At 39.5% G+C, this 23,975-nt stretch overlaps 1 protein-coding gene and 1 long non-coding RNA gene across 3 annotated transcripts in view; both read left to right on the plus strand.

Moving 5' to 3' along the window:
* The first annotated feature begins 42 nt into the window (after positions 1 to 42).
* Positions 43 to 3,758, plus strand: LOC118010045. 2 transcript variants are annotated; one of them, XR_004679097.1, is made up of 2 exons: positions 43 to 401; positions 2,839 to 3,758. It is a non-coding gene; the product is annotated as an uncharacterized LOC118010045 (long non-coding RNA). The 2 variants fall into 2 exon arrangements; XR_004679098.1 differs by having other exon boundaries at positions 43 to 384.
* A 9,816-nt stretch (positions 3,759 to 13,574) lies between these two features.
* Positions 13,575 to 23,975, plus strand: part of MTNR1A (melatonin receptor 1A) — a 36,944-nt gene continuing 26,543 nt past the window's right edge. Inside the window, exon 1 of the mRNA XM_035003837.1 lies at positions 13,575 to 13,800. Within this exon, the coding sequence (XP_034859728.1) occupies positions 13,575 to 13,800 (226 nt within the window). The remainder of the gene's footprint in view (positions 13,801 to 23,975) is intronic.

Genomic DNA, 23,975 nt, shown 5'->3' on the forward strand with positions numbered 1-23,975 from the left:
ATATTGTCTATTATAATGCAACATAAAAATTCTTTGAAAAACATACTTCCTCCCTCTTGTTATTAACTGGAGAAATATAGAGAAAATGTCTCATTACTTGAGGGTGACAAATGCATTAAAAATCCATTAGTCTGACAAATAGCAATTTTTTTTTCTGATAAATTAGAAGTTTCCAAATATGATGAAAGACATAATTTCATGGAAATTACATCATCTTAAAGCCAGCAGGCAATAATGGAATCATTTATTTTCTCATTTTATTCAACAAATAATTGTTGGTGTCTACTGCAGGCCAGATGCTGTGCTCAGTCTTGGGGATGCAACAGAGAACAAGCCCCAGGCCCAGCTTAACAGCCTTGTGGTGGGATTCCAGCAAGAAAACAGGTACAGTATGGCTTGTGGTAAGTATTCGGTTACAGGGCATACTGTGATCTGCAGAAGCACAAAGGAGGAAAGCATAAGCAAGATGTGGGGCCTGACCTCATGGGGAGAGCAAAGCGATTCCAGAGAAGGGTGTGGAAGGAGCATTCCGTGCAGAAGGAATGTGTGGGAAACAGGAAATGGGTAATAGGATGTTTGAGGAATGGGAGAAAGTTCAAGTGTTGGAGGGTGGACCAGATGCCCTGGCTGAAGGAAAGGATGGTTAGGAAGGTCAAGGCTGGAAAGGCCAAGGTCAAGGAGCAAGGGGCATCATTGAAGGGTGGCCGCTCCAGTCTGAGTTAGCCCTTGTCTGTTGGGCTGCTTTGAGTGGACTCCTTATGTGTGTGGTTTTGGACACCACTCACTTTCTGATGGGGGCCGTCAGAGTCTGGGGAATCCACCCCCTTGGCTCTTTCCTTTTGGGGATTTCCCATTCTTTGCCTATTCATGGTTTCCCAGCTTCCCTTTCCTCATCCCCAGTCAGAAACACTGTGGGGTTTTCCATATGCACCCCCCCCACCTCATTGTGTGGGGGAGAGAGAGAGCCATCTATGCCACTCTGTTCATCTATTGATTACATTGATTTATCAAAACCCCAATTATAGGAGGTTTAGGTTTTAAATGTTACAACCAATGCTGTGAGGAACAACCACATGTGCATACACATTTGAACATGTGTCCAATTATTTTCTATTAGTGGAATTACCGGGTCAAATGAGTATGCAGTTTTAAGACTTACATGTAGTGCACAGGAATGCTTTTTCTCAGATTTTAATATTTTTTTGATCACACTTGGAACTACCATTCCTCTTAATATTTTCAAAAGTGGTAGCTGGAATGGTAACTTCCCATACATTTGATTTTTGTTTTCTCAAAGAGAGGTTGCATGTGTGTTTTTAGTTTTTAATTCTCTAATTACATCCTTTAAATATATTTCTATCATTTTTCTTATTTGAAAAAATCCTCTATATAATTAAGGTCATTGATACTTTGTATGATAGGATGCAAATCATTTCCCTGGTCTATCTGGCTTTTACTTATTCATGGCATTTTTTTTTTTAAGACAGAAGAACTTTTAACTTTCATGCAGTCAAATCTATCCTGGCTGAGAAACACTACCTCTGAATCACAAGGGTGGATGCTTTGGAGCCTGAGATACCAAAATACAAATCCTGCCTCTACCCCTTATTAGCTGTGGGCCTTTGGTGCACCACAAGACCTTCTAGAGCCACCAGTCTCTCGTCCCATAAAATACTCCTAGCAATGCCCAACCTTTTAGGACCACTAACAGACTGTGTGGGATAATGCATGGAGAATACTTATTCTAGAGCTGGAACATGCTAAATGTGCAGCAAACAGTAGCTACTACTGTTCTTTCTATGGTTATGAGTATTTTCTGTCGTATCTTCTTTTCCATGCCAGAGTTCTTTCCACACCAAGGTTACATAAGTATTTACCTACATTTTATTTTGTTTTTTAACATATTTTATTTTTTTACCTACATTTTCTTTAAATGAATCTTTGTTTTTATATTCTAACCCTCCCCCATTAACTTTATCAAACCTTTATCTTGTATTATCTTCAATTGTTGAAGACATTCACATGCTTTCGGTTATTGTAACTTTTAATGGATGTTTTAATATTGGCAACTAACACCCTTTCCCCCTCATTTATTCAAATCCTTTTTACTACACTTTCTTTCAAGGAACTTCACGACTTTTTTTTTTTTTTTTTTAATCTCTATTGGTATTTTTGTTGGGCTGGCAAAAAGTATTTCGGAAATTAATTTTCAGGCTTTCAATCCAGGAACATGGTGTGTCTCTCCCTTTGTAAAGTTTCTTTCATGACTCTCAGTGAAGTTTTGAGTTTTTTAAAAAAAATTTTACACATTGCCCTGCACACTGCTAATGAGGCCAGTTTCTAGTAATTTTACACTGATTACTATTATATATCAGATCTGCTCATTATGTGCTCTCATTTTTCCTGGAATTTAAGAAAGTACATACACTCCTATCTCCAAATATTGATTTTTACATTTTTCTCTTTTAATATCATCTCATTATCAGAAACACAATGCTAAATAGGTGTGATGTTAGCAGGCATTACTTCTTCCCAACTTAAAGGAAAATAATCCTCTCATTTCTCTTTTAAGTCTAAGATAGACATTATTTTGAAATATTCTTTATAGTATTCACTCTGTTCTTATTGAAGTTATAGAGACTTTTAAAAATTGGGAATGGATAGGGAATTTTTAAATCCATTTTAGCATGTATTAAGATGATCGTGTGGTTTATCTCCTTTGATCTATCCATATGGTAACTTATTTTAATATATTTTATGCTCTACAAACCCTGGGTTTCTGGAATTAACCCCATTTGGCCTTAATAAACTATTTTTGTAATAATTGTTTATTTCTAGCATATAAGGACCTTAGAAGTCACCACTCCATTCTAACTGCAAGTAAGAAATCTAAACAAGAGGAAAAATCAGCAACTCTTCCTAGAGCCATAAGAGAAGTGAGGGCACAGGCAAACGAATGCCCCCAAAATTGAAGAGAGAGACAGGTGGATACAGAGAATCACAACTCAGCAGAGCAGAAACCCACCAGCTGCAACAGGAAAATCTGAACTGTAATTGAATTAGTAGAGGCTCAGTGTGGACAAGTCTGAGAGTTAAAAATGCCAGAAGGACTCAATTACAGAGGGCCCCCACACTTCTGTGAGTTTACCTCCGGGAGTCCTTCCAGGCCTTCACAGAGAGTATCACAGAAAAATTCTCTACCGCTTCCAACAGGCCAGGGAAAAAAACATTTCGAGATAGGCCAGAGCATTCTGTTCTTCTTAACAAGGCCTGCCCTCAGGAGAAACTGTTTAACCAGATTCTAAGCTGCTGGGGTTTTTATCAAAGCCTAACCTACCTGGGAGGAGAGAAATACCCAACTCCAGCCAGCTCTAGACTTCTACGTGGGGGAAAGGAAATACAAATCCACAATCCCTTTGGGCCATCCTGTCCCACAAAATGTTGGGGAATGTGAAAAGCATGAGTGAAGTTCACAGTTCAGGGGTGCAGGCTCACTAACAGCCCTAATCAGAGGCCTATAGAACACTTCTCTCCTCTCACACCTTACTGCTACATTACTAAAGGCCTATTTACCACAGTTACTTTTCTCTATTGCATAAAACAGATCATGTCCACCTTTGAACAAAAAATTACAAGGCATACTAAAAGGCAAATCCAGCTTGAAGAGAAGAAGCATCAGAAATAGAGTCAGAGATAGTAGGAATGTTGGAACTCATCAGATCAGAATTTTTTTAAAACTATGATTAATATGCTAACAGCTTTAATGGAAAAAGGAGGCAACACATGGATAATGTAGGCGTAGAGATGGAAATTCTAAGAAAGAACAGAAAAGAAACACTAAAGATAAAAAACACTGTGATAGAAATGGAGAATGTCCTTGATGGGGTCATTAGTAGACTGGACATGGCTGAGGAAAGAATCTCTGAGGTTGAGGATATGACGTGGAAAATTCTAAAATGGAAAAGCAAATAGAAAAAAAATCCTGAAAAAAACCAGAATGTCCAAGAACTGTAAGATACTTACAGAAAGCATAACATATGTGTGATGAGAATATCAGAAGGGAAAGACAGAAAGAAACAGAAACAATATCTGAAGCAGTCATGACTGAGATATTCCCCCAAAATAATGTCAAACACTGAACTACAGATCTAGGAAACTTGGAGAACAGCAAGCAGGATAAGTGCAACCTCTGCCCCACAAACCCCACTCCCCCCACCAGCAATAAACAAGCAAACAACAACAACCCCCCTGCCCCCAGTATCTAGGCATATTATATCCAAACTGCAGAAAATTAAAGATAAAAAGAGGGAAAAAAATGTCTTGCCTATAGAGGAGCAAATATAACAATTACACCTGACTTTTCAGAAACCATGTAAGCAAAAAGAGAGTAAAGGGAAATATTAGAAGTGTTGAGAGAAAAAAACCACCAACCTAGAATTCTGTACCCTGAGATATTATTCTTTAAAGGCAAAGGCAAAACAAAGACTTTCTCAGACAAGCAAAGATTGAGGGAATTTATTGCCAGTAGACTTGCCTTATAAGAAAAGTTAAAGGGGCGCCTGGGTGGCTCAGTTGGTTAAGTGACTGCCTTCAGCTCAGGTCATGATCCTGGAGTCCCTGGATCGAGTCCCGCATCGGGCTCCCTGCTCGTCAGGGAGTCTGCTTCTCCCTCTGACCCTCCCCCCTCTCATGTGCTCTCTCTCTCATTCTCTCTCTGTCAAATAAATAAATAAAATCTTGAAAAAGAAAAAAAAAAAAGTTAAAAGACATTCTTTAGAGAGAAGGTCAGAAACTTGGATCTACCTAAAGAAAAGAAGAGTATCCAATAATGAATAAAGACAAAATAACAACTTCTTTTTCTTATTCTTAATTGATCTAACAGATTACAGTTTGCTCAAAATAACAAGAGCAACCATGTATTTGATTATGTATGCTTATGTACACATATATACTTATGTATGCTTATATCTAAGTAAAATGAATGACAGCAATGATACAAAGGATGGGAGGGAGAAATTAGAAATATTTTGTTATTATAAAGTACTTACACACCCATGAAGTGGTATCATGTTATTTGAAAGTGGACTTGGATTATTTTTTTTTTAAGATTTTATTTTTTTATTTGAGACAGAGAGAGAGTGAGAGAGCACAAGGTGGGGGAGGGGATAGTGGGAGAGGGAGAAGCAGACTCCCCACTGAGCAGGGAGCTGGATGAGGGGCTTGATCTCAGGACCCTGAGATCATGACCTGAGCCAAAGGTAGATGCTTAACTGACAGAGCCACCCAGGCACCCCAAGGATTAGTTATAAATGTACATTTCAAACTCTCAGACAACCACTAAAAAAAGTAAAAAAAAAAAAAAAAAAAGAATTGATATGCTAAGAAAGGAGAAAATGAAATCACATAAAATGTTCAACTAAAACAAAAGACAGAAAAAAGAGTAAATGACAAAGGTAGGAACAAAGGGCAAATGCAAAAAATAGAAAAACCATAATGAATATGGTAGATATTAATCCAACTGTATCAATAATCACCTTGAACATATATGGTTTAACTATACCACTTAAAAGAGATTGTCAGAGAGGATAAAAAAAAAGCCCACTTTAAATATAAGGACATGTATAGATCAAAATTAAAGGGATGAGGAAAGATATATCATGCTAACACTACTGAAAAGGAAACAGGAGTAGCTATATTAATTTTAGACAGAGCTGACTTCAGAGTTTTGAGGGATAAGGAGGGGCATTACATAATGACAAAGGGTTTAACTGTTAACAATCCTTAACATGTATGCACCCAACAACAGAGTCTCAAAATACATGAGGCATAAACTGATAAAACTAGAGAAATAGATGAATCTACTATTATAGTTGGAGACTTTAACATTTTTCTATCAGAAACGGACAGATCCAACATGCAGAAAATCAGTAAGGACGTTTTTGAACTTAAGAGCACAATTAATCAACTAGATATAATTGACATCTACAGATTACATCATCCAACAAGAGCATATTACACATTCTTCTCAAGTTCACGGGGAAAGCTTACCAAGTTAGAACACATTCTGGGTCATAAAATACACCTTAACAAACTTAAGAGAATAGGAATCATACATTATCTACTCTCAGACCACAATGAAATTAAACCAGACATTAATAGTAGAAAGATAGCTGGACAATCTCTAAATACTTGGAGATTAAGCATTACATTTCTAAATAACACATGGGTCAAAGAAGAAATCCCAAGAGCAATTAAAAATAATTTTAAATGAAAAGGAAAACATCAAAATTTGTGGAATATGCTGAAAGGAGTGCTTAGAGGGTAATTTATAGCATATATGTGGGATAAATCCCAGGTATATATAAGCCTGGCTCAACATCTGAAAATCAATTAATGGAATCTGCCACAGCAATAAGCTAAAAAAGAAAAATCAATCACAGCAATAGATGCAGAAAAAGAATTTGACAAAATCCAATACACATTAATGATAAAAACTCTCAGTAAACTATGAATAGAAAGAACTTCCTCTACTTGATAAAGAATATTTACAAAAAAGCTACAGCTAACATCATACTTAATGGTAAGAAGCCCAAAGTTTTTCTACTATGATGGGAACAACACAAGGATATGACCTCTTACCACTGCTTTTCAACATTATACTGGAAATTATAGCTAATTCAGTAAGACAAGAAAAGGAAATAAGAGGTATACAGACATGATAGTCTGTATTTTTTCACAGATGACATGATCATCTATGTAGAAAACCCAAAAGAATACACACACCAAAAAATGCCTGGAACTAATAAGCGGTTATAGCAAGGTTGCAGACTACAAGGTTAAATTGCTTTCCCACATACCAGTAATGAACAAGCCAAAATTTGAAAAAAAAAAAAAAAAAAAAAAAAAAAAAAAAACTTTACCATTTCCATTAGTGCCACTAAAAAAAGAAATAGGTATAAATCTAAAAAAATATGTACAACACCTATATGAGAAAAATTATAAAATTGTAATGAGAGGTATCCAAGGAGAACTTAAAAAATGGAGACATAGTCTGTGTTTGTACATTAGAAAACTCAATATCGTCAAGATGTCAGTTTCCCACCTTTATCTATAGAGTCAAGGCAATGTGAATCAAAATCCCAGCAAGTTATTTTGTGTCTGTGGACACATCAGTTCTAACATTCATACAGAGAGGCAAAAGATAGAAAGCCAACTGAGTATTAACGGAGAAGAACAAAGTCAGAGGAATGGCACTTACCTGACTTCAAAATTTGCCATAGAGCTACAGTAATCAAGATAGTGTGGTATTTGTGAAAGAATAGACAAGTACATCGATGGAATAGAACAGAGATCCCAGAAATAGACCCATAAATACAGTCAACTGACCTTTGAGAAGGAGTAAAGGCAAGATATAGTGGAACAAAGATAGTCTTTTCAACAAATGGTGCTGGAGCAACTGGACAGACTTCATGCCTTTCACAAAGTTAACGCAAATGGATCACAGACCTGAATGTAAAATGCAAAACTCTAAGACTTCTAGAAGATAACATGGGAGAATACCTCAGTGACCTTGGGAGTGGAGACAACTTTTTGGATACAACACCAAGGACATGATCCATGAAAGAAATAACTGATAAGGTACATGTTATTAAAATTAAAAATTTATGCTCTGTGAACAACTATATGAAGAGAAAGAGAAGATTAGCCACAGACTGGAAAAAAATATATGCAAAAGACTCATGTGATAAAGGGCTGTTGTCTAAAATACACAAAGAATACTTAAAACAGTGAGAAAACAAATAATGTGTTCTAAAAAATGGGCAAAAGACCAGAATAAATACCTCACTAAAGACGACACACAGATGACAAGTCAACATATGAAAAGATTTCAACATCATATATCACTAGGGAACTGCAAATTAAAACAACATAAGATACAACTACACACCTACTGGAATGACCCAAATCTGGAACACTGACAATGCCAAATGCCGATGAAGATGTGGATTCATCATTTGGGCAGGGGAAGGAAAATGGTACAGCCACTTTAGAAGATAGTTTGGTGGTTTCTTACAAAACTAAACATACTCTTAACATACACTCCAGCAATGGTGCTTTTTGGTATTTACCCAAAGGAGCTGAAAACTTATATCCATACAAAACCTGCACATGGATATTTAGAGAAGCTTTATTCTTCATTGCCAAAACTTGGAAGCAATGAAGATGCTCTTCATTAGGTGAACAGATAAATAAACTATGGTACATCCAGACAATGGAATATTATTCAGCACTAAAAAGAATGAGCTATTAAGCCATGAAAACGCATTGAGGAGACTCAAAAGTAGATTACTAAGTGAAAGAAGCCAAACTGATAAGGCCCCATAGTGTATGATACCAACCAGAGGACATTCAGGAAAAGCCAAAAACTATGGAGACACTAAAAATGTCAGTGGTCTTGTTGTTGGTGTATAGGAATGCCACTGATTTCTGTGCCTTGATTTTATATCCTGCCAATTTACTGAATTCCTGTATGAGTTTTAGCAGTTTTGGGGTGGAGTCTTTTGGGTTTTCCACATAAAGTATCATATCATCTGCAAACAGTGAGAGTTTGAATTCTTCTTTGCCGATTCAGATGCCTTTGATGTCTTTTTGTTGTCTGATTGCTGTGGCTAGGACTTCCAATACTATGTTGAATAGCAGTGGTGATAGTGGACATCCCTGCTGTGTTCCTGACCTTAAGGGGAAAGCTCTCAGTTTTTCCCCATTGACAATGATATTTGCTGTGGGTTTTTCATAGATGGCTTTTATGATATTGAGGTATGTACCCTCTATCCCTATACTCTGAAGAGTTTTGATCAAGAAAGAATGCTGTACTTTGTCAAATGCTCTTTCTGCATCTATTGAGAGGATCATATGGTTCTTGTTCTTTCTTTTATTAATGTATTGTATCCCATTGATTGATTTGCAGATGTTGAACCAACCTTGCAGCCCAGGGATAAATCCCACTTGGTCATGGTGAATAATCCTTTTAATGTACTGTTGGATCCTATTGGCTAGTATTTTGATGAGAATTTTTGCATCCATGTTCATCAAGGATATTGGTCTGTAATTCTCCTTTTTGATGGGGTCTTTGTCTGGTTTTGGGATCAAGGTAATGGTGGCCTCATAAAACGAGTTTAGAAGTTTTCCTTCCATTTATTTTTTTGGAACAGTTTCAGAAGAATAGGTATTAATTCTTCTTGAAATGTTTGGTAGAATTCCCCTGGGAAGCCATCTGGCCCTGGGCTTTTGTTTGTTGGGAGATTTTTGATGACTGCTTCAATTTCCTTAGTGGTTATAGGTCTGTTCAGGTTTTCTATTTCTTCCTGGTTCAGTTTTGGTAGTTGATACATCTCTAGGAATGAATCCATTTCTTCCAGGTTATCTAATTTGCTGGCATAGAGTTGCTCAGAATATGTTCTTATAATTGTTTGTATTTCTTTGGTGTTGGTTGTGATCTCTCCTCTTTCATTCATAATTTTATTTCTTTTGCACAGCAAAAGAAACAGTCAACAAAACCAAAAGATGACAGATTGGGAGAAAATATTTGCAAATGACATATCAGATAAAGGGCTAGTATCCAAAATCTATAAAGAACTTATCAAACTCAACACCCAAAGAACAAATGATCCAATCAAGAGAGGGGCAGAAGACATGAACAGACATTTTTCCAAAGAAGACATCCAGATGGCCAATAGACACATGAAAAAGTGCTCAACATCGCTCGACATCAGGAAAATCCAAATCAAGACCTCAATGAGATACCACCTCACACCAGTCAGAATGACTAAACTTAACAAGTCAGGAAATGACAGATGTTGGCGGGGATGTGGAGGAAGGGGAGCCCTCCTACACTGTTAGTGGGAATGCAAGCTGGTGCAGCCACTCTGGAAAACAGTATGGAGGTTCCTCAAAAAGTTGAAAATAGAGCTACCATATGATCCAGCAATTGCACTACTGGGTATTTACCCCAAAGATACAAATGTAGAGATCCGAAGGGGTACGTGCACCCCGGTGTTTATAGCAGCAATGTCCAGAATAGCCAAACTGTGGAAAGAGCCAAGATGTCCATCGACAGATGAATGGATAAAGAAGAAGTGGTATATATACACAATGGAATATTATGCAGCCATCAAAAGGAATGAAAGCTTGCCATTTGCAATGACGCAGATGGAACTGGAGGGTATTATGCTGAGTGAAATAAGTCAATCAGAGAAAGACATGTATCATATGACCTCACTGATATGAGGAATTCTTAATCTCAGGAAACAAACTGAGTGTTGCTGGAGTGGTGGGGTGTGGGAGGGATAGGGTGGCTGGGTGATAGACATTGGGGAGGGTATGTGCTATGGTGAGTGCTATGAATTGTGTAAGACTGTTGAATCACAGACCTGTACCTCTGAAACAAATAATACATTATATGTTAAAGAGAAAAAAAAAGATAGCAGGAAGGGAAAAGTGAAGGGGGGAAGGTTGGAGGGGGAGACGAACCATGAGAGACTATGGACTCTGAGAAACAAATTGAGGGTTCTAGAGGAGAAGGGGGGTGGGGGGAATGGGTTAGCCTGGTGATGGGTATTAAAGAGGGCACGTACTGAGTGGAGAACTGGGTGTTATATGCAAACAACGAATCATGGAACACTACATCAAAAACTAATGATGTAATGTATAGTGAGTAACAGAACATAATAAAAAAAAATAAAAAGGTCAGTGGTTCTGAGGGCTGAGGAGAGGGAGGGAAGAACAGGCAAAGGACAGAGGATTCTTAGGCAGTGGACATATAATGGTGGATACGTGTCATTATACAATTGTCCAAACCCACAGAATGTAGAACACCAATAATGAACCCTGATGTAAACTACTTCAGACAATGAGTCAGTGTGGGTTCACAGATTGTCACAAATGTACCACCGTGGTGTGGGATGTAGTTAGTGGGGGAGACTGTGCATGTGTGGGGATGGGGATATATGGGAAATTTCTGTACTTTCAATTTTGCTGTAAGCCTAAAATTGTTCTAAAAATTAAAATTAATTAAAAACCCTCTTATTCGGGGCACCTGGGTGGCTCAGTCGTTAAGTGTCTGCCTTCGGCTCAGGTCACGATCCCAGGGTCCTGGGATCGAGCCCCGCATCGGGCTCCCTGCTCCGCGGGAAGCCTGCTTCTCCCTCTCCCACTCCCCCTGCTTGTGTTCCCTCTCTCACTGTGTCTCTCTCTGTCAAATAAATAAATAAAATCTTTAAGAAAAAAAAAAACCCTCTTATTCAACTCATTTAATGTGTCTATTAGTTTCTAAATTCCTTCCTCAATGCTCTCCTTTTTTGTGGAGTTTGCATTTCACTTCTGCATCTCACATCTGCATCCACAACCCACACTGCCATTTGGAGGGTAAGGACTATGTTTTGAGCATAGAGCCACGTATGTAAAGTATTTCCTGAACAAGTACATTAATGAATTCAAGGGAATTGATTTAACCCAGGACGGTCCTGCTCAGGCACGGATACAGGAGAGATCTAAAAGGGAAAGTGGAAGCTGTAGTACCCTGGGATAGGTGGGGATTTATTTATTTCCTCGGTAAGTGACATACCAGTCTTTGGCTGCTTTACTGAAAAGTTCCAGGCTGCCCTTGTCTTGCCACACTTCAAATTCTTTTGGAATGATTTCCAAGACCTGGTGACTGGTAGTTACATATTGAGGTTGCAGATTTCCTGGACACCTTCAATGATCAAATGAAATTGTTTTTAAAAGCTATAGGGTGACAACTTGGGGCTAGAACTTACAACCCTAAGATCAAGAGTTGTATGCTCCACTGACTGAGCCAGCTAGGCGCCCCCAATCTCACAAATTTAATATTGAACAAAAGAAGCTGGACACAAAAGCAAACATTTATATATATATGGATCCACCATATAAAGTTCCCAAGGTGGCAAAACTAATGTTTGATGTTAATAGGCAAAGAAGTAGAAACAACCCAAATGTCCATCATCTGATGGACGGGTAAGTAAATGTGGTATATCCATACAATGGAGTATCACGTGGTGATAAACAAGAGGGAGTACCAATAGATGCTTCACCATCCACAAACCTTGAAAACATCTTGCTAAGTGAAAGATGCCCGTTGCAAAGTACCACATATTGTAGGGTTCCATTTATATGAAATGCCCAGAATAGGCAAATCCATTGAGACAGAAAATGGTTTTCTAGGTCAGGGAGGGCTGGGAAGAAATGGGGAGTAATAGCCAATGGATACCGAATTTGGGGGGTGGGTAATCAAAATGTTCTAAAACTGATTATGATGATGATCACATGACTCTGAATCCAACAATGGGTGAATTGTAGGGCATGTGAAATGTATCTCTATAAAGCTATTATTTAAAAAAAATAGAGAGGGCATTGTAAATAAAGTTAAAAGCCTCAGTTCCAGAGTGGGACTTTATAAAGACAGGTCTTCCACTCAGAAACGCCAAAGTCAAAAAGTTCATTTATATCAAATTTGCATATATAAGTACTAGTTTTTTATTAATGTTGTGGGGTTTTTAAATTTTTCTGAATATATGCATGGGATTAACATGTACATGTTTTAAACAGATGAGTGTGTTGGTGTCCATATTAAAAAGATCTTCAGTTCATAAAAAAAAAAAAAGGAGGAGGAGGGGGAAAGGGAGGAGGAGGAGATAAGCTTGGATGTCTACAGGGAGAGTGAGCAGGGTGTGGTGGCTAAAGGTGTCTCAGATCTGTACTACTCCTGGAAGAAATCTGCTAGAGAATATCTGCCTGTGTTGGGTGTTGAAGCAAGACTGTGGCTACTTTGAAACTATTCAACCATTGACATTTGAAATCGAAATGAAAAGTTTAGAGTTGCTTTGAATCTGCCTGCCCAGTAGACTCTTCTGTCATTTCAAGCTGACATTTCAAGTGTCCTCATTCTCCTTCTGATTACTTGGGGCAGCAACCAGGGGCATGCACAGAGGTTGAGGACAAGAACTTGGAATTTTTAAATTGGAAAATTTTTTTTTATTTTAATTGAAATATAGTTGGCATACTAAAATTTTAAGGACAGCGTTCAAGAAATATCAAAAGAAAAGTAGCTTTGGGGGGAAGATTATGAAAAATCTGGCTGGCCTTTTCAGTCTATGGGGTAGGGGTAGGGCGGCGGGGGGCGGGGAGGGAATGGTTTCCATTCCAGGAATGGTGCAATTCCTGAGAAAAGTCCCTGATTTCTTTCACCTCTGGCTCGCCTGGACTCCCTGGCCGGCTAGAGCGCAGGCGGCGCACGGTGCAGGCACCCCGCACGGGGGTGCTGTCGGCACGGGCTGCGGGGACGCGACAGGGAGCCCCAAGGCCGAGAAGCCTCCAGGCACGTGCCAGGTGTCACCGGGCGGGGCTGGGGCTGCAGGTGCAGAGTCCCGCCGCCCGGCAGGTGGCGGAGCGGGCAGGGCGGCGGCGAAGGAGCACTTGCAATGGGGAGTAGGCGCGGGGAGAGGTGCGGGGAGCCATAAGCCGCGGTGAAAGGGGTGGCGCTGCGCTCCGAGGGCGCGATGGACGGGCCGTGCGGTGCGCCGGGTGGGACCCCGCGGGGCAATGGCAGCGTGCTGCTCAATGCCTCTCAGGGGGCGCCCGGCGGCGGGGAGGGCGCGCGGCCGCGACCCTCGTGGGGGGCCTGCACGCTCGCCTTCATCCTCATCTTCACCATCGTGGTGGACATCCTGGGCAACCTCCTGGTCATCCTGTCCGTGTATCGGAACAAGAAGCTGAGGAACGCAGGTAGGGGCTCCCGGGGCCGGGCAGCCCCCAACGTTCACCCGGCGGCCGCCTCCCCCGCTTTCCGGGGCCACTTTCCAGAACACAACCCCCTCCTCAGCTGTCAATTAGCTTTTTCTAAAAAAGCGACTTCTTTCTTAAAAAAACCTGGGAACTTTGAGTTCTTTTTCCCACCAGAGGGAGAAGACTGTGAGTTTACTTTTCCTTTAACCTGCCTGTGTAAGTTTTTTTTTTCTTTCTCTCCCTCCTCCCCACCCCCCACAATGAAACTAGGAGTCTTAAGTCCCTAAGGGATAGAACACTTTGCCAGAGTCAGGTTCTCTTTATTTTAGGGGAAAACCTCACTGTACAATGATCAGTTTCTGAGGTTTATTGGCTTGACAGACATCAGATACAGGTTGCAGAAAGTTCAAGAAGTCTTTCAAATCAGATCAGTGAACTTACCAACTGCTTGCTTTTGCATATAATTTTCCCCCCAACTTGGTTAAAATAGGAGAAAATAATCAAGCCTGTGAAATGGGAAGCTTTACTTTAGTTTTGTTGTCAGGAGTAGTTTTCAGTTTTTAGCGTGCAATTTAAAAGATTCCCAAGGCTCCTAAACATGATTATTACTCCTCCAAGTTAAACAAGTTTCCATTTTAAAAATAGAAATGCTACAGTAAAGAGTATATTTACCTATAATATACTACTAAAACTAATTTTGTGTTTGAATTAAACTTGCTTTATCCTCCAAGCAATGAATTGAAATTGGTTTCTCTTGGGTGGGAGGCCAGGGATGATTTTCCATAGGACACTGGATGTTCAGATCTTTAAGAGATGATTAGATGCCTAGTTATTTAGAAGCTGACATTTTGGAGGTGGGGGCGATGAGGAGAAGGAACCATGCACTCCTATGTTTGTCAAAAGCATTATTTTTGTTCTAATAAGGTAGTTAGTTGATCAATGCTGTGATTTTTCTTTAGCTTTCTCCCAAGAGGGCCTCCCTTTTCATTTTAATGCTTGGGACAGTGAGTAGCTTAAGAAGTAACTTCATTGTCACCTGATAACATGAACTGAATTTGAGTTAGTCCATTTAATAACCTCATTTCATATATGATTGGCTTAAACTAGAGGAATTCTGCCTTCAAGAAGAAGCTCTTTGAAGAAACATAGGCAGTAAGCTCCTTGACAGTCTGTGTGATGAGTTTTTAAATCTGACACCAAAAGCCAAAACAACAAAAGCAAAAATAAAGAAGTGGGACTACATCAAACTAAAAAGTTTCTGCACAGGAAAGGAAACCATCCACAAAATGAAAAGGCAACCTGCTGAGTGGGAGGAGATATTTGCAAATCATATTTGATAAGGGGCTAATATTTAAAATATATACAGAAGTCACACACCTCAGCAGCAAAAAAAAAAAATCTGATTTAAAAATGGGCAGAAGATCTGAATAGGCCTTTTTTTTGAGAGAGAGAGAGAGAGGGGAGAGAGTGAGCTTGAATGTGGGGAGGAGTGGAGGGAGAGAGAGAGAATCCTCAAGCAGACTCCCTGCTTGAGTGCAGAGGACTCAGGGGCTCAATCCCAGGACCCTGAGATCAGGACCCAAGCCGAAATCAAGAGTTGGCCACTCAACCAACTGAGCCACCGAGGCGCCCCTGAATAGACATTTTTTTTTTAAGACATCCAGATGGCCAACAGGTACATGACAAGATGCTCAACATCACTCATCATCAGGGAAATGCAAATCAAAACCATAATGAGCTATCGCCTCACACCCATCAGATTGCTATTATCAAAAAGAAGAAATAACAAGTGTTGGTGAGGATGTGGAGAAAAGGGACCCCTATGCACTGTTGTAAATTGTTGGAATGCAAACTGCTGCAGCCACTGTGGAACAATATGGAGGTTCCTCAAAAAATTAAAAACAGGAGACTACCCTATGATCCAGGAGTTCCACTTCTAGGTATTTATTCAAAGAAAACAAAAACACTATCTCAAAAAGATATCTGCACCCCCATGTTCACTGTAGCATTATTTACAATAGTCAAGATACAGAAACAGCCTAAGTGTCCATCAACAGTTGAATGGATAAAGAAAATGTTAATATATATATATACACACACTCACATACATATATGAACACACACATATATACATACATATATAAAGAAGTTATATATATAAATGAATGAAATCTTGCCATTTGTGACAACACAGATAGACCTTGAGGGCATTTTTATGCTAAGTGAAATCAGTCAGAGGGAGACCAATACCATATAATCTTAGATGTGGAATCTAAGAAATAAAAAATAGAAAAACAAGCTCATAGATATAGATGGATGAAATGGGTGAGTTGGTTTTGCTTTTGGTCTACTTTAAACACATTGGGTGAAAAAAAGAAAAAGAAAAAGAAGGTATGAGAGAACACAGTGCTAGGAGCATGGTATAAGAATTATCTGTCTTGGGGCGCCTGGCCGTCTCAGTGGGTAGAGCATGCGACTATTGATCTTGGGGTTGTGAGTTCGAGCCCCATGATGAGTGGAGAGACTACTTAAAATCTAAAAAAAAAAAAAAAAAAAGAATTATCTGTCTCATTCCCAGGAGCGAAGCTGTGGGGAAAGCCTGCTTTTTCATCATGGCTGATTTCTTGCCAGTCTCCACTGTACCTTCTATCTCTGGGGTCCGGGAGAGCTGGCTCTGTTATGACAGGTTAATCTGCTTTGCAATCTCCATGTTGCATTACCGCTTATTTTAATTCCTTAGATTAGGATTTGATAATAGGATTTTTGCTTTGACCTGTCTGATGCATTCCTTTGTTCCCTTGTAAAAACAAACAAAAAAGAGGCTCCTTCCCTTCTGGCACTAAAAGCAGTTTTCTGTGGGCCAGACACAGTTCTGAAGGCTATGTTAACTGAATTCTCGGGGAAGCCCTGTGGTGGGACATGCCACCGTGAGCCTCTTCACAAAGGAGGAACTGAGGACACAGATTGGTCCTGCATCCCCTAAGTGGTGGAGCAGGGTAGAAAATACACAGAGCTTGCCCCTAGAGCTCATTCTGCTCTGTTAGTAGCAACAATTGCAGCACTTGGAAAGTTTGAATCTTGCAGGAACTTTCATTTTAAAAAAATATTCACATGCCCCAAATAATTCTACTTCTTCTGTTTCATGAAAAAGAATGATAAAAAGTGCACCTTCCACACTACTGTGTATTTTGTATTCTGTTACGTGTTAAGCAATTTTTCAGCAGGGCAGTCTATAAAATGCCTTTCTGTAGCTAATGGGAGACTTGGAGTGAGCTTTAGTTTGTGAAGCTTTTGAGCTTTCATATTTGTATAATTGGGACTTTTTATTCAGACGTACCACTGTTCCAATTCAAACCATGTGAGGCTTTCTAGAATGGATGGTAATTTGAAACAGGGAGAGAAATAGCTGATTCCAATGAGTTTTGGGATGGTTATCGAAAGTTCTTATGATTGTTCAATCCTTCCCTTTCAGTTAAATTATTGTGTTGGCATTAGGGATAAAAGATGCAAAGAAGAGAATAGAAGAAATGAGATAAGGAAATAAGAATGCTAAGTCATCTTAAGCTTTGAAATTTCTTTTGGAGATCTGGCATAATGGTAGATTATGGTGATCCAAGCCTCTATCTTGCACGTGTCAAATACAGAAAATATCTATTTTCTTAGCCTCGCACATATGGGAAAAGATACTTTGCATATGGAAAATGATGCATATTTTGAAAAGGACAAAGTGGGTAATGTTATGTGCTCTTTTTTCCTAGGTATACCTAACAAAGGTATGTTAAAAAAAACTTTAATTATTTTTAAAGATTTTATTTATTTGTCAGAGAGAGAGAGAGAGCACAACCAGGGGGAGCAGAGGCAGAGGGAGAAGCAGGCTTCCTGCGGAGCAGGGAGCCCGATGCGGGACGCGATCCCAGGACCCTGGGATCGTGACCTGAGCCGAAGGCAGACGCTTAACTGACTGAGCCACCCAGGTGTCCCAAAAACAACTTTAATTTTTTAAAAAGATTTATTTATTTATTTTAGAGAGAGAGCCAGAGAGTGTGCGTGGGGAGGGGCAGAGGGAGAGGGAAAGAGAGAATCTCAAGCAGACTCCCCACTGAGCATGGAGCCTGAAGTGGGGCTGGACACAGGCCTCAATCCCAGGATCCTGAGATCATGACCTGAGCCGAAATCAAGAGTCAGACGCTTAACAGCCTGAGCCACCCAGGCGCTCCCAAACAACCTATTTTGTTGTTGTTGAAATCTGTTAAAAACAATTGAACTGTAGACTTATGATTTGTATACTTTTCTCTATGTACATCATGCTTAACTAAAACTTTTACTAAAAAAATAAAGCAGGAGTACAATAATATCTTGTCTATTCAAAATTCAATTATCTGGCAATCGAACCTATCTAGAATACAGCCAATAAATGAAAATAAGCAAAAATAACAGGCTTTCTCCCATAGCTGATTTGTTTGTAGAGTACCCTACAGAGTGAGGCTAGTGTCCAGATTGTCATAAATTAGGGGGATGACTGACACATTTAAAGGAACAGCACATGTAGCAAACAACATGGGTTGAAATAGACTCATTAAAAGGAGGTGTGAAAAACAAGCACAACCTTTGGGAGGCAAGTTGTAAAGCAAATAACTGCTCACAATTAACTGCTCCTGAAAACACATAGTCCAATAATGTATTTATTAATTGTGATCCTGAGCACTCAAGGAAAGGTCCAGTCACATCCAGTGTGTTCTTTTTAAGAAGACAGGGCCATAAGATTTTAGAAAGTTACCTATCTAAAGTAGTTTATTATTTTTAAATCTGGTACGCAGTGGGGTAGACTCTCAGTATTGTAAAAAAAGAAAATAAAATAAAAAGTTCCCCAGAATGACCATAAGACTGGAGCATCAGCACTGTGTTACGTGCTTGATTGTGACTCTTGTTAGCTGCAAAAATGCTTGCAATTGTTTCTTTCAGGCCTACACTGAATGTTCTCTCTCTCCATCCTGCATTTCTACTCAGAGAAGCTGCAAAGAGTATGGAGAGAACATGGACTTAGGGTCTCAGAGATCTGAAGGGATACCCCAGGGCTATTTTTAAGATGTTACAGTCTCAGGCATGCTTGCCTACTGAAAAAAGGCTGTTTTTAAATTGAGGCATAACACAGTCAAGTGCACAAAACAAAGACCCTGCTTGATGTATTTTTCCTTATGTATGTACACGTGACCATCACTTCTGAGAAATGAAATGAGGCTGTTGGTAGATGGTAGTATTATTATTCACAACTTGAATAAGAACTTATGCCCAGTCTAAGTACTGGAAACCACCCATGTCCATTTTTCTCTTTTACCAACCGCAAGCAGATGGTTGTCTGTATTGAACTTGGCTCTTTCTCTCTCTGTAGCCACTGCTCGATACTAAAGGAAGAGGCTCACTGCCTTCTCCATGACTCATGGCCACTCTCACCATCAGTTCACCAGTATAGCCTGGAGCCTGGAGTACTGGTGAACTGATGGTGAGAGTGGCCATGGGTCATGGAGTGGTGTGGAAGGGACAGAATAATAATGCTACTATCTACCAACAGCCTCATTTCATTTCTCAGAAGTGATGGTCACGTGTACATACATAAGGAAAAATGCATCAAACAGGGTCTTTGTTTTGTGCACTTGACTGGAACAAGGTCCCAGTGAATGTCTTCATAGCTGCCTTGACTGAGCCCATCGCCATTCTGTTCACCATATCCTGGCTTTCATTTTTTCTTTGCTCTCTTTCCTTCTTGTCCTTTGCCTTTTCTTTTCTTCTTCCCCATTGTTTCTTACTCCCTGTTCTTCAATACCTTTTAATCACCATCATTAGATTTGATCTCTTAGTAGAGGTCACATGTGTATGTTTCCTAATTGTGTCTATTGTGCATCAGCAAAAAAGATAGTCCCAAACTTACAAACATATTTTATTCTAGAAGGTCACTTATAAATGTCTTAAAGAATATATGATACGGTATTTGGCTTCAGTGCTGGATCAGAAAATTATTCAAACTAATAATATGGCTGACATAATACTTGGAATTGCTGGGTCACAGGACATTCATGAGCTCCTGAAATCAAGCTGCCTTGTTCTAAGTTCTGACCTTTTTGGGATCCTGTGAGAATGAGGAAGAGTGGTGTGGAAGGGACAGGTAGAAGCTTCCTTTCCTAACTTAGAAATGTCAGCACAGAACTCAGGGGCAAGACATGATGATAGAGTGGGTTTAGCATCAGAGATGGGGTGGAAACAAGTATAATTATACCCATTTGCTCAGAGTCGAGTGCTCCTGTGTTGGGGACAAACATACCAGATCCTCCAGGGAAGTGTGGGAGGAGTTTGTAGAGAGAATGGATCCAGAAACTGGACTCCAGGTCTTTACTGAATGGATTTGCAACTGCAGATAAATCATCATCTCCCTGGACTGTTTTCACATCAGTAAACTAATGGGGTTGGACAAAATCTGGAGTCCTTTTTGATTCTGGTATCCTTGTATTTACATGATTATTAAACTCAGTATGGAGTTGGAGATTAGAACGCAATGAAAGTGACTAGCAATAAGAACTGTGGGTACAATGACACAGACACATGCAGTGATGACAGACACCACAAACCTAGGAAATGGTGTGCTCATGAAAGTGTGCCTCACTTGTCCTAAACTATCTGGGTCACTTGTCTCATATCTGCTAGAGAAGAAGACCTCTGCAGGAAAAGACATCTCGTTTCCCTGTTTTATTTCCCAAGAAATGTACACAGGTTTTAGAAATTTCCCATATAGTTCTCCCTTCTTGGAAGAGAATGAAGTAACCAACTACACAGAAGCAATGGGTTGGTCCTCTGGAACTTAGGCAGGTTTTTGTGAGTTTGGGTAGGATGAGGTGGGGACACTGATGATGAGCTGACATGTGGTGTGTGTGAGTGAACACTCCTCTTCAGGGGAGTGACCCTATGGTCAGATAGGCTCTTCTAGGCCTACCCCTTCAAAATGTAACCACTCAGGAGGAACAGCCTAAATTGGCAGCCAGCCTGGCCATTCCATTTGTGATGACACACATCTAAAGAACATGGGGGGTTCACTCGAGTGAGCACATCACTCTCACTTAGGTGTTCAAAAGTTTATGGAAGATAAGCCCTTCACCACATTATAAAATAAAGAATCAGACAATGTCTCCTGTAGAATCAATTCACGATGTCTCTATTGAGGTCCAAAGGTGACTAGTTACATGATTTACTGGTGATTTAAAAACCAGTGTTCTGTGGGATTGTTAAAGCCAAAAACAAAATAAAATATCTGTATATGAACCAATTGCCCAAATCCCAAAAGAAAAAGAAAATGCGTTTTGGACAACACTATTAATAAGGCAGTTTATCCTTTCAGAAATCTTTCTTCATAAAGATTCATTTTGCATCCTATAGTCTCTTCTTACTGTAAGTAATGCTTTCCTGTAATTCACTTAATATCCATGGACATCATATAAAAGGTAAATAGAATTGTAACAAAGGTCTCACTTCTGGGACATGGGCAATTAAAACAGATAGACAGTATTCCTCAACAATCTGCTCTGCTATATTAATTGAAAATCATAATCTTTTGTGATAAAACTTAAGTCTTTTTTTTTTTTTTTTTTATTCTCGTCCATAACTGATTTTGCAAAAGCCACTGGTCATCTTTTGGTGAACATTTCCACTTAAAATTATGAGTATTTTGGGAGGGGTGGAGCAAGCTGGCAGAGGAGTAGGAGACCTGGACTTGGTCTGGTCTCAGGAATTTAGCTGGATAGGGATCAAACCATTCTGAACACTTACAAACTCAACAGGAGATCGAAAAAAAGAATAGCAGCAACTCTCTGAACAGAAAAGCAACCACTTTCTGGAAGACAAAATGACAAGATGGAAAAAAATCACCTCAACAAAAAGAACAAGAGGTAGTACCAACTGCCAGGTACCTACTCAATATGGACATTAGTACGATGTCGGATCTAGAGTTCAGAATCATCACTTTAAAGATACTAGCTGGCTTGAAAAAAGCATGGAAGTTATTAGAGAAACCCTTTCTGGAGAAATAAAAGAACTAAAAGCTAACCAAGTCAAAATCAAAAAGGCTATTAATGAGGTGCAATCAAATATGGGGGCGCTAACTGCTAGGATAAATGAGGCAGAAGAGAGAATCAGTGATATAGAAGACCAAATGATGGAAAATAAAGAAGCAGAGAAAAAGAGAGATAAACAACTACTGGATCACGAGGGCAGAATTCGAGAGATAAGCGATACCATAAGATGAAACAACATTAGAATAATTGGGATCCCAGAAGAAGAAGAAAGAGAGAGAGGGCCAGAAGGTATAATGGAGCAAATTATAGCAGAGAACTTCCCTAATTTGGGAAAGGAAACAGGCATGAAAATCCAGGAAGCACAGAGAACCCCTCTCAAAATCAATAAAAATAGGTCAACACCCCGACATCTAATAGTAAAACTTACAAGTCTCAGAGACAAAGAGAACATCCTGAAAGCAGCTCAGGAGAAGAGATATGTAACCTACAATGGTAGAAGCATTAGACTGGCAACAGACCTATCCACAGAGACCTGGCAGGCCAGAAAGGACTGGCAGGATATATTCAGAGCACTAAATGAGAAAAATATGCAGCCAAGAATACTATATCAAGCTAGGCTGTCATTGAAAATAGAAGGAGAGGGCGCCTGGGTGGCTCAGTTGGTTAAGCGACTGCCTTTGGCTCAGGTCATGATCCTGGAGTCCCTGGATCGAGGCCCGCATCGGGCTCCCTGCTCGGCAGGGAGTCTGCTTTGCCCTCTGACCCTATCCCCTCTCGTGTGTTCTCCCTCATTCTCTCTCTCTCAAATAAATAAATAAAATCTTTAAAAAAAGAAGAAAAAAAAAAAGAAAATAGAAGGAGAGATAAAAAGTTTCCAGGACAAACAAAAACTAAAGGAATTTGCAAACAAAATCAGCCCTACAAGAAATATTGAAAGGGGTCCTCTAAGCAAAGAGAGAGCCTAAAAGCAATATAGACCAGAAAGGAACTCAGACAACATACAGTAACAGTCACCTTACAGGCAATACAATGGCACTAAATTCCTATCTTTCAATAGTTACCCTGAATGTAAATGGGCTAAATGCCCCAATCAAAAGACACAGGCTATCAGACTGGATTAAAAAACAAGACCCATCGATATGCTGTCTGCAAGAGACTCATTTTAGAACCAAAGACACCCCCAGATTGAAAGTGAGGGGATGGAAAACCATTTACCATGCTAATGGACACCAAAAGAAAGCTGGGGTGGCAATCCTTGTATCAGACACATTAGATCTTAAGCCAAAGACTGTAATACGAGATGAGCAAGGACACTATATCCTACTTAAAGGGTCTATCCAACAAGAAGATCTAACAATTGTAAATATCTATGCCCCTAACATGGGAGCAGACAATTCTATAAGGCAATTAATAACAAAAACAAAGAAACACATCGACAACAATACAATAATAGTGGGGGACTTTAACACCCCCCTCACTGAAATGGACAGATCATCTAAGCAAAACATCCACAAAGAAATAAAGACTTTAAATGACACACTGGACCAAATGGACTTCACAGACATATTCAGAACATTCCATCCCAAAGCAACGGAATACACATTCTTCTCTAGTGCCCATAGAACATTCTCCAGAATTGATCGCATTCTAGGTCATAAATCAGGTCTCAACTGGTACCAAAAGATTGGGATCATTCCCTGCCTATTTTCAGATCACAATGCTTTGAAACTAGAACTCAATCACAAGAGGAAAGTCAGAAAGAACTCAAATACATGGAGGCTAAAGAGCATCCTACTAAAGAATGAATGGGTCAACCAGGAAATTAAAGAAGAATTAAAAAGATTCATGGAAACCAATGAAAATGAAAACACACCTGTTCAAAATCTTTGGGATGCAGCAAAGGTAGTCCTAAGAGGAAAGTATATAGCAATACAAGCCTTTCTCAAGAAACAAGAAAGTCTCAAATACACAACCTAACCCTACACCTAAAGGAGCCTGAGAAAGAACAGGAAATAAAGCCTAAACCCAGCAGGAGAAGAGAAATAATAAAGATCAGAGCAGAAATCAATGAAATAGAAACTAAAAGAACAGTAGAACAGATCAATGAAACTAGGAGCT

Source organism: Mirounga leonina, unplaced genomic scaffold (assembly GCF_011800145.1).
Source record: "Mirounga leonina isolate KUSES-001 unplaced genomic scaffold, KU_Mleo_1.0 Mir_128, whole genome shotgun sequence".
In the NCBI taxonomy this organism is placed as follows: Eukaryota; Metazoa; Chordata; class Mammalia; order Carnivora; family Phocidae; genus Mirounga; species Mirounga leonina.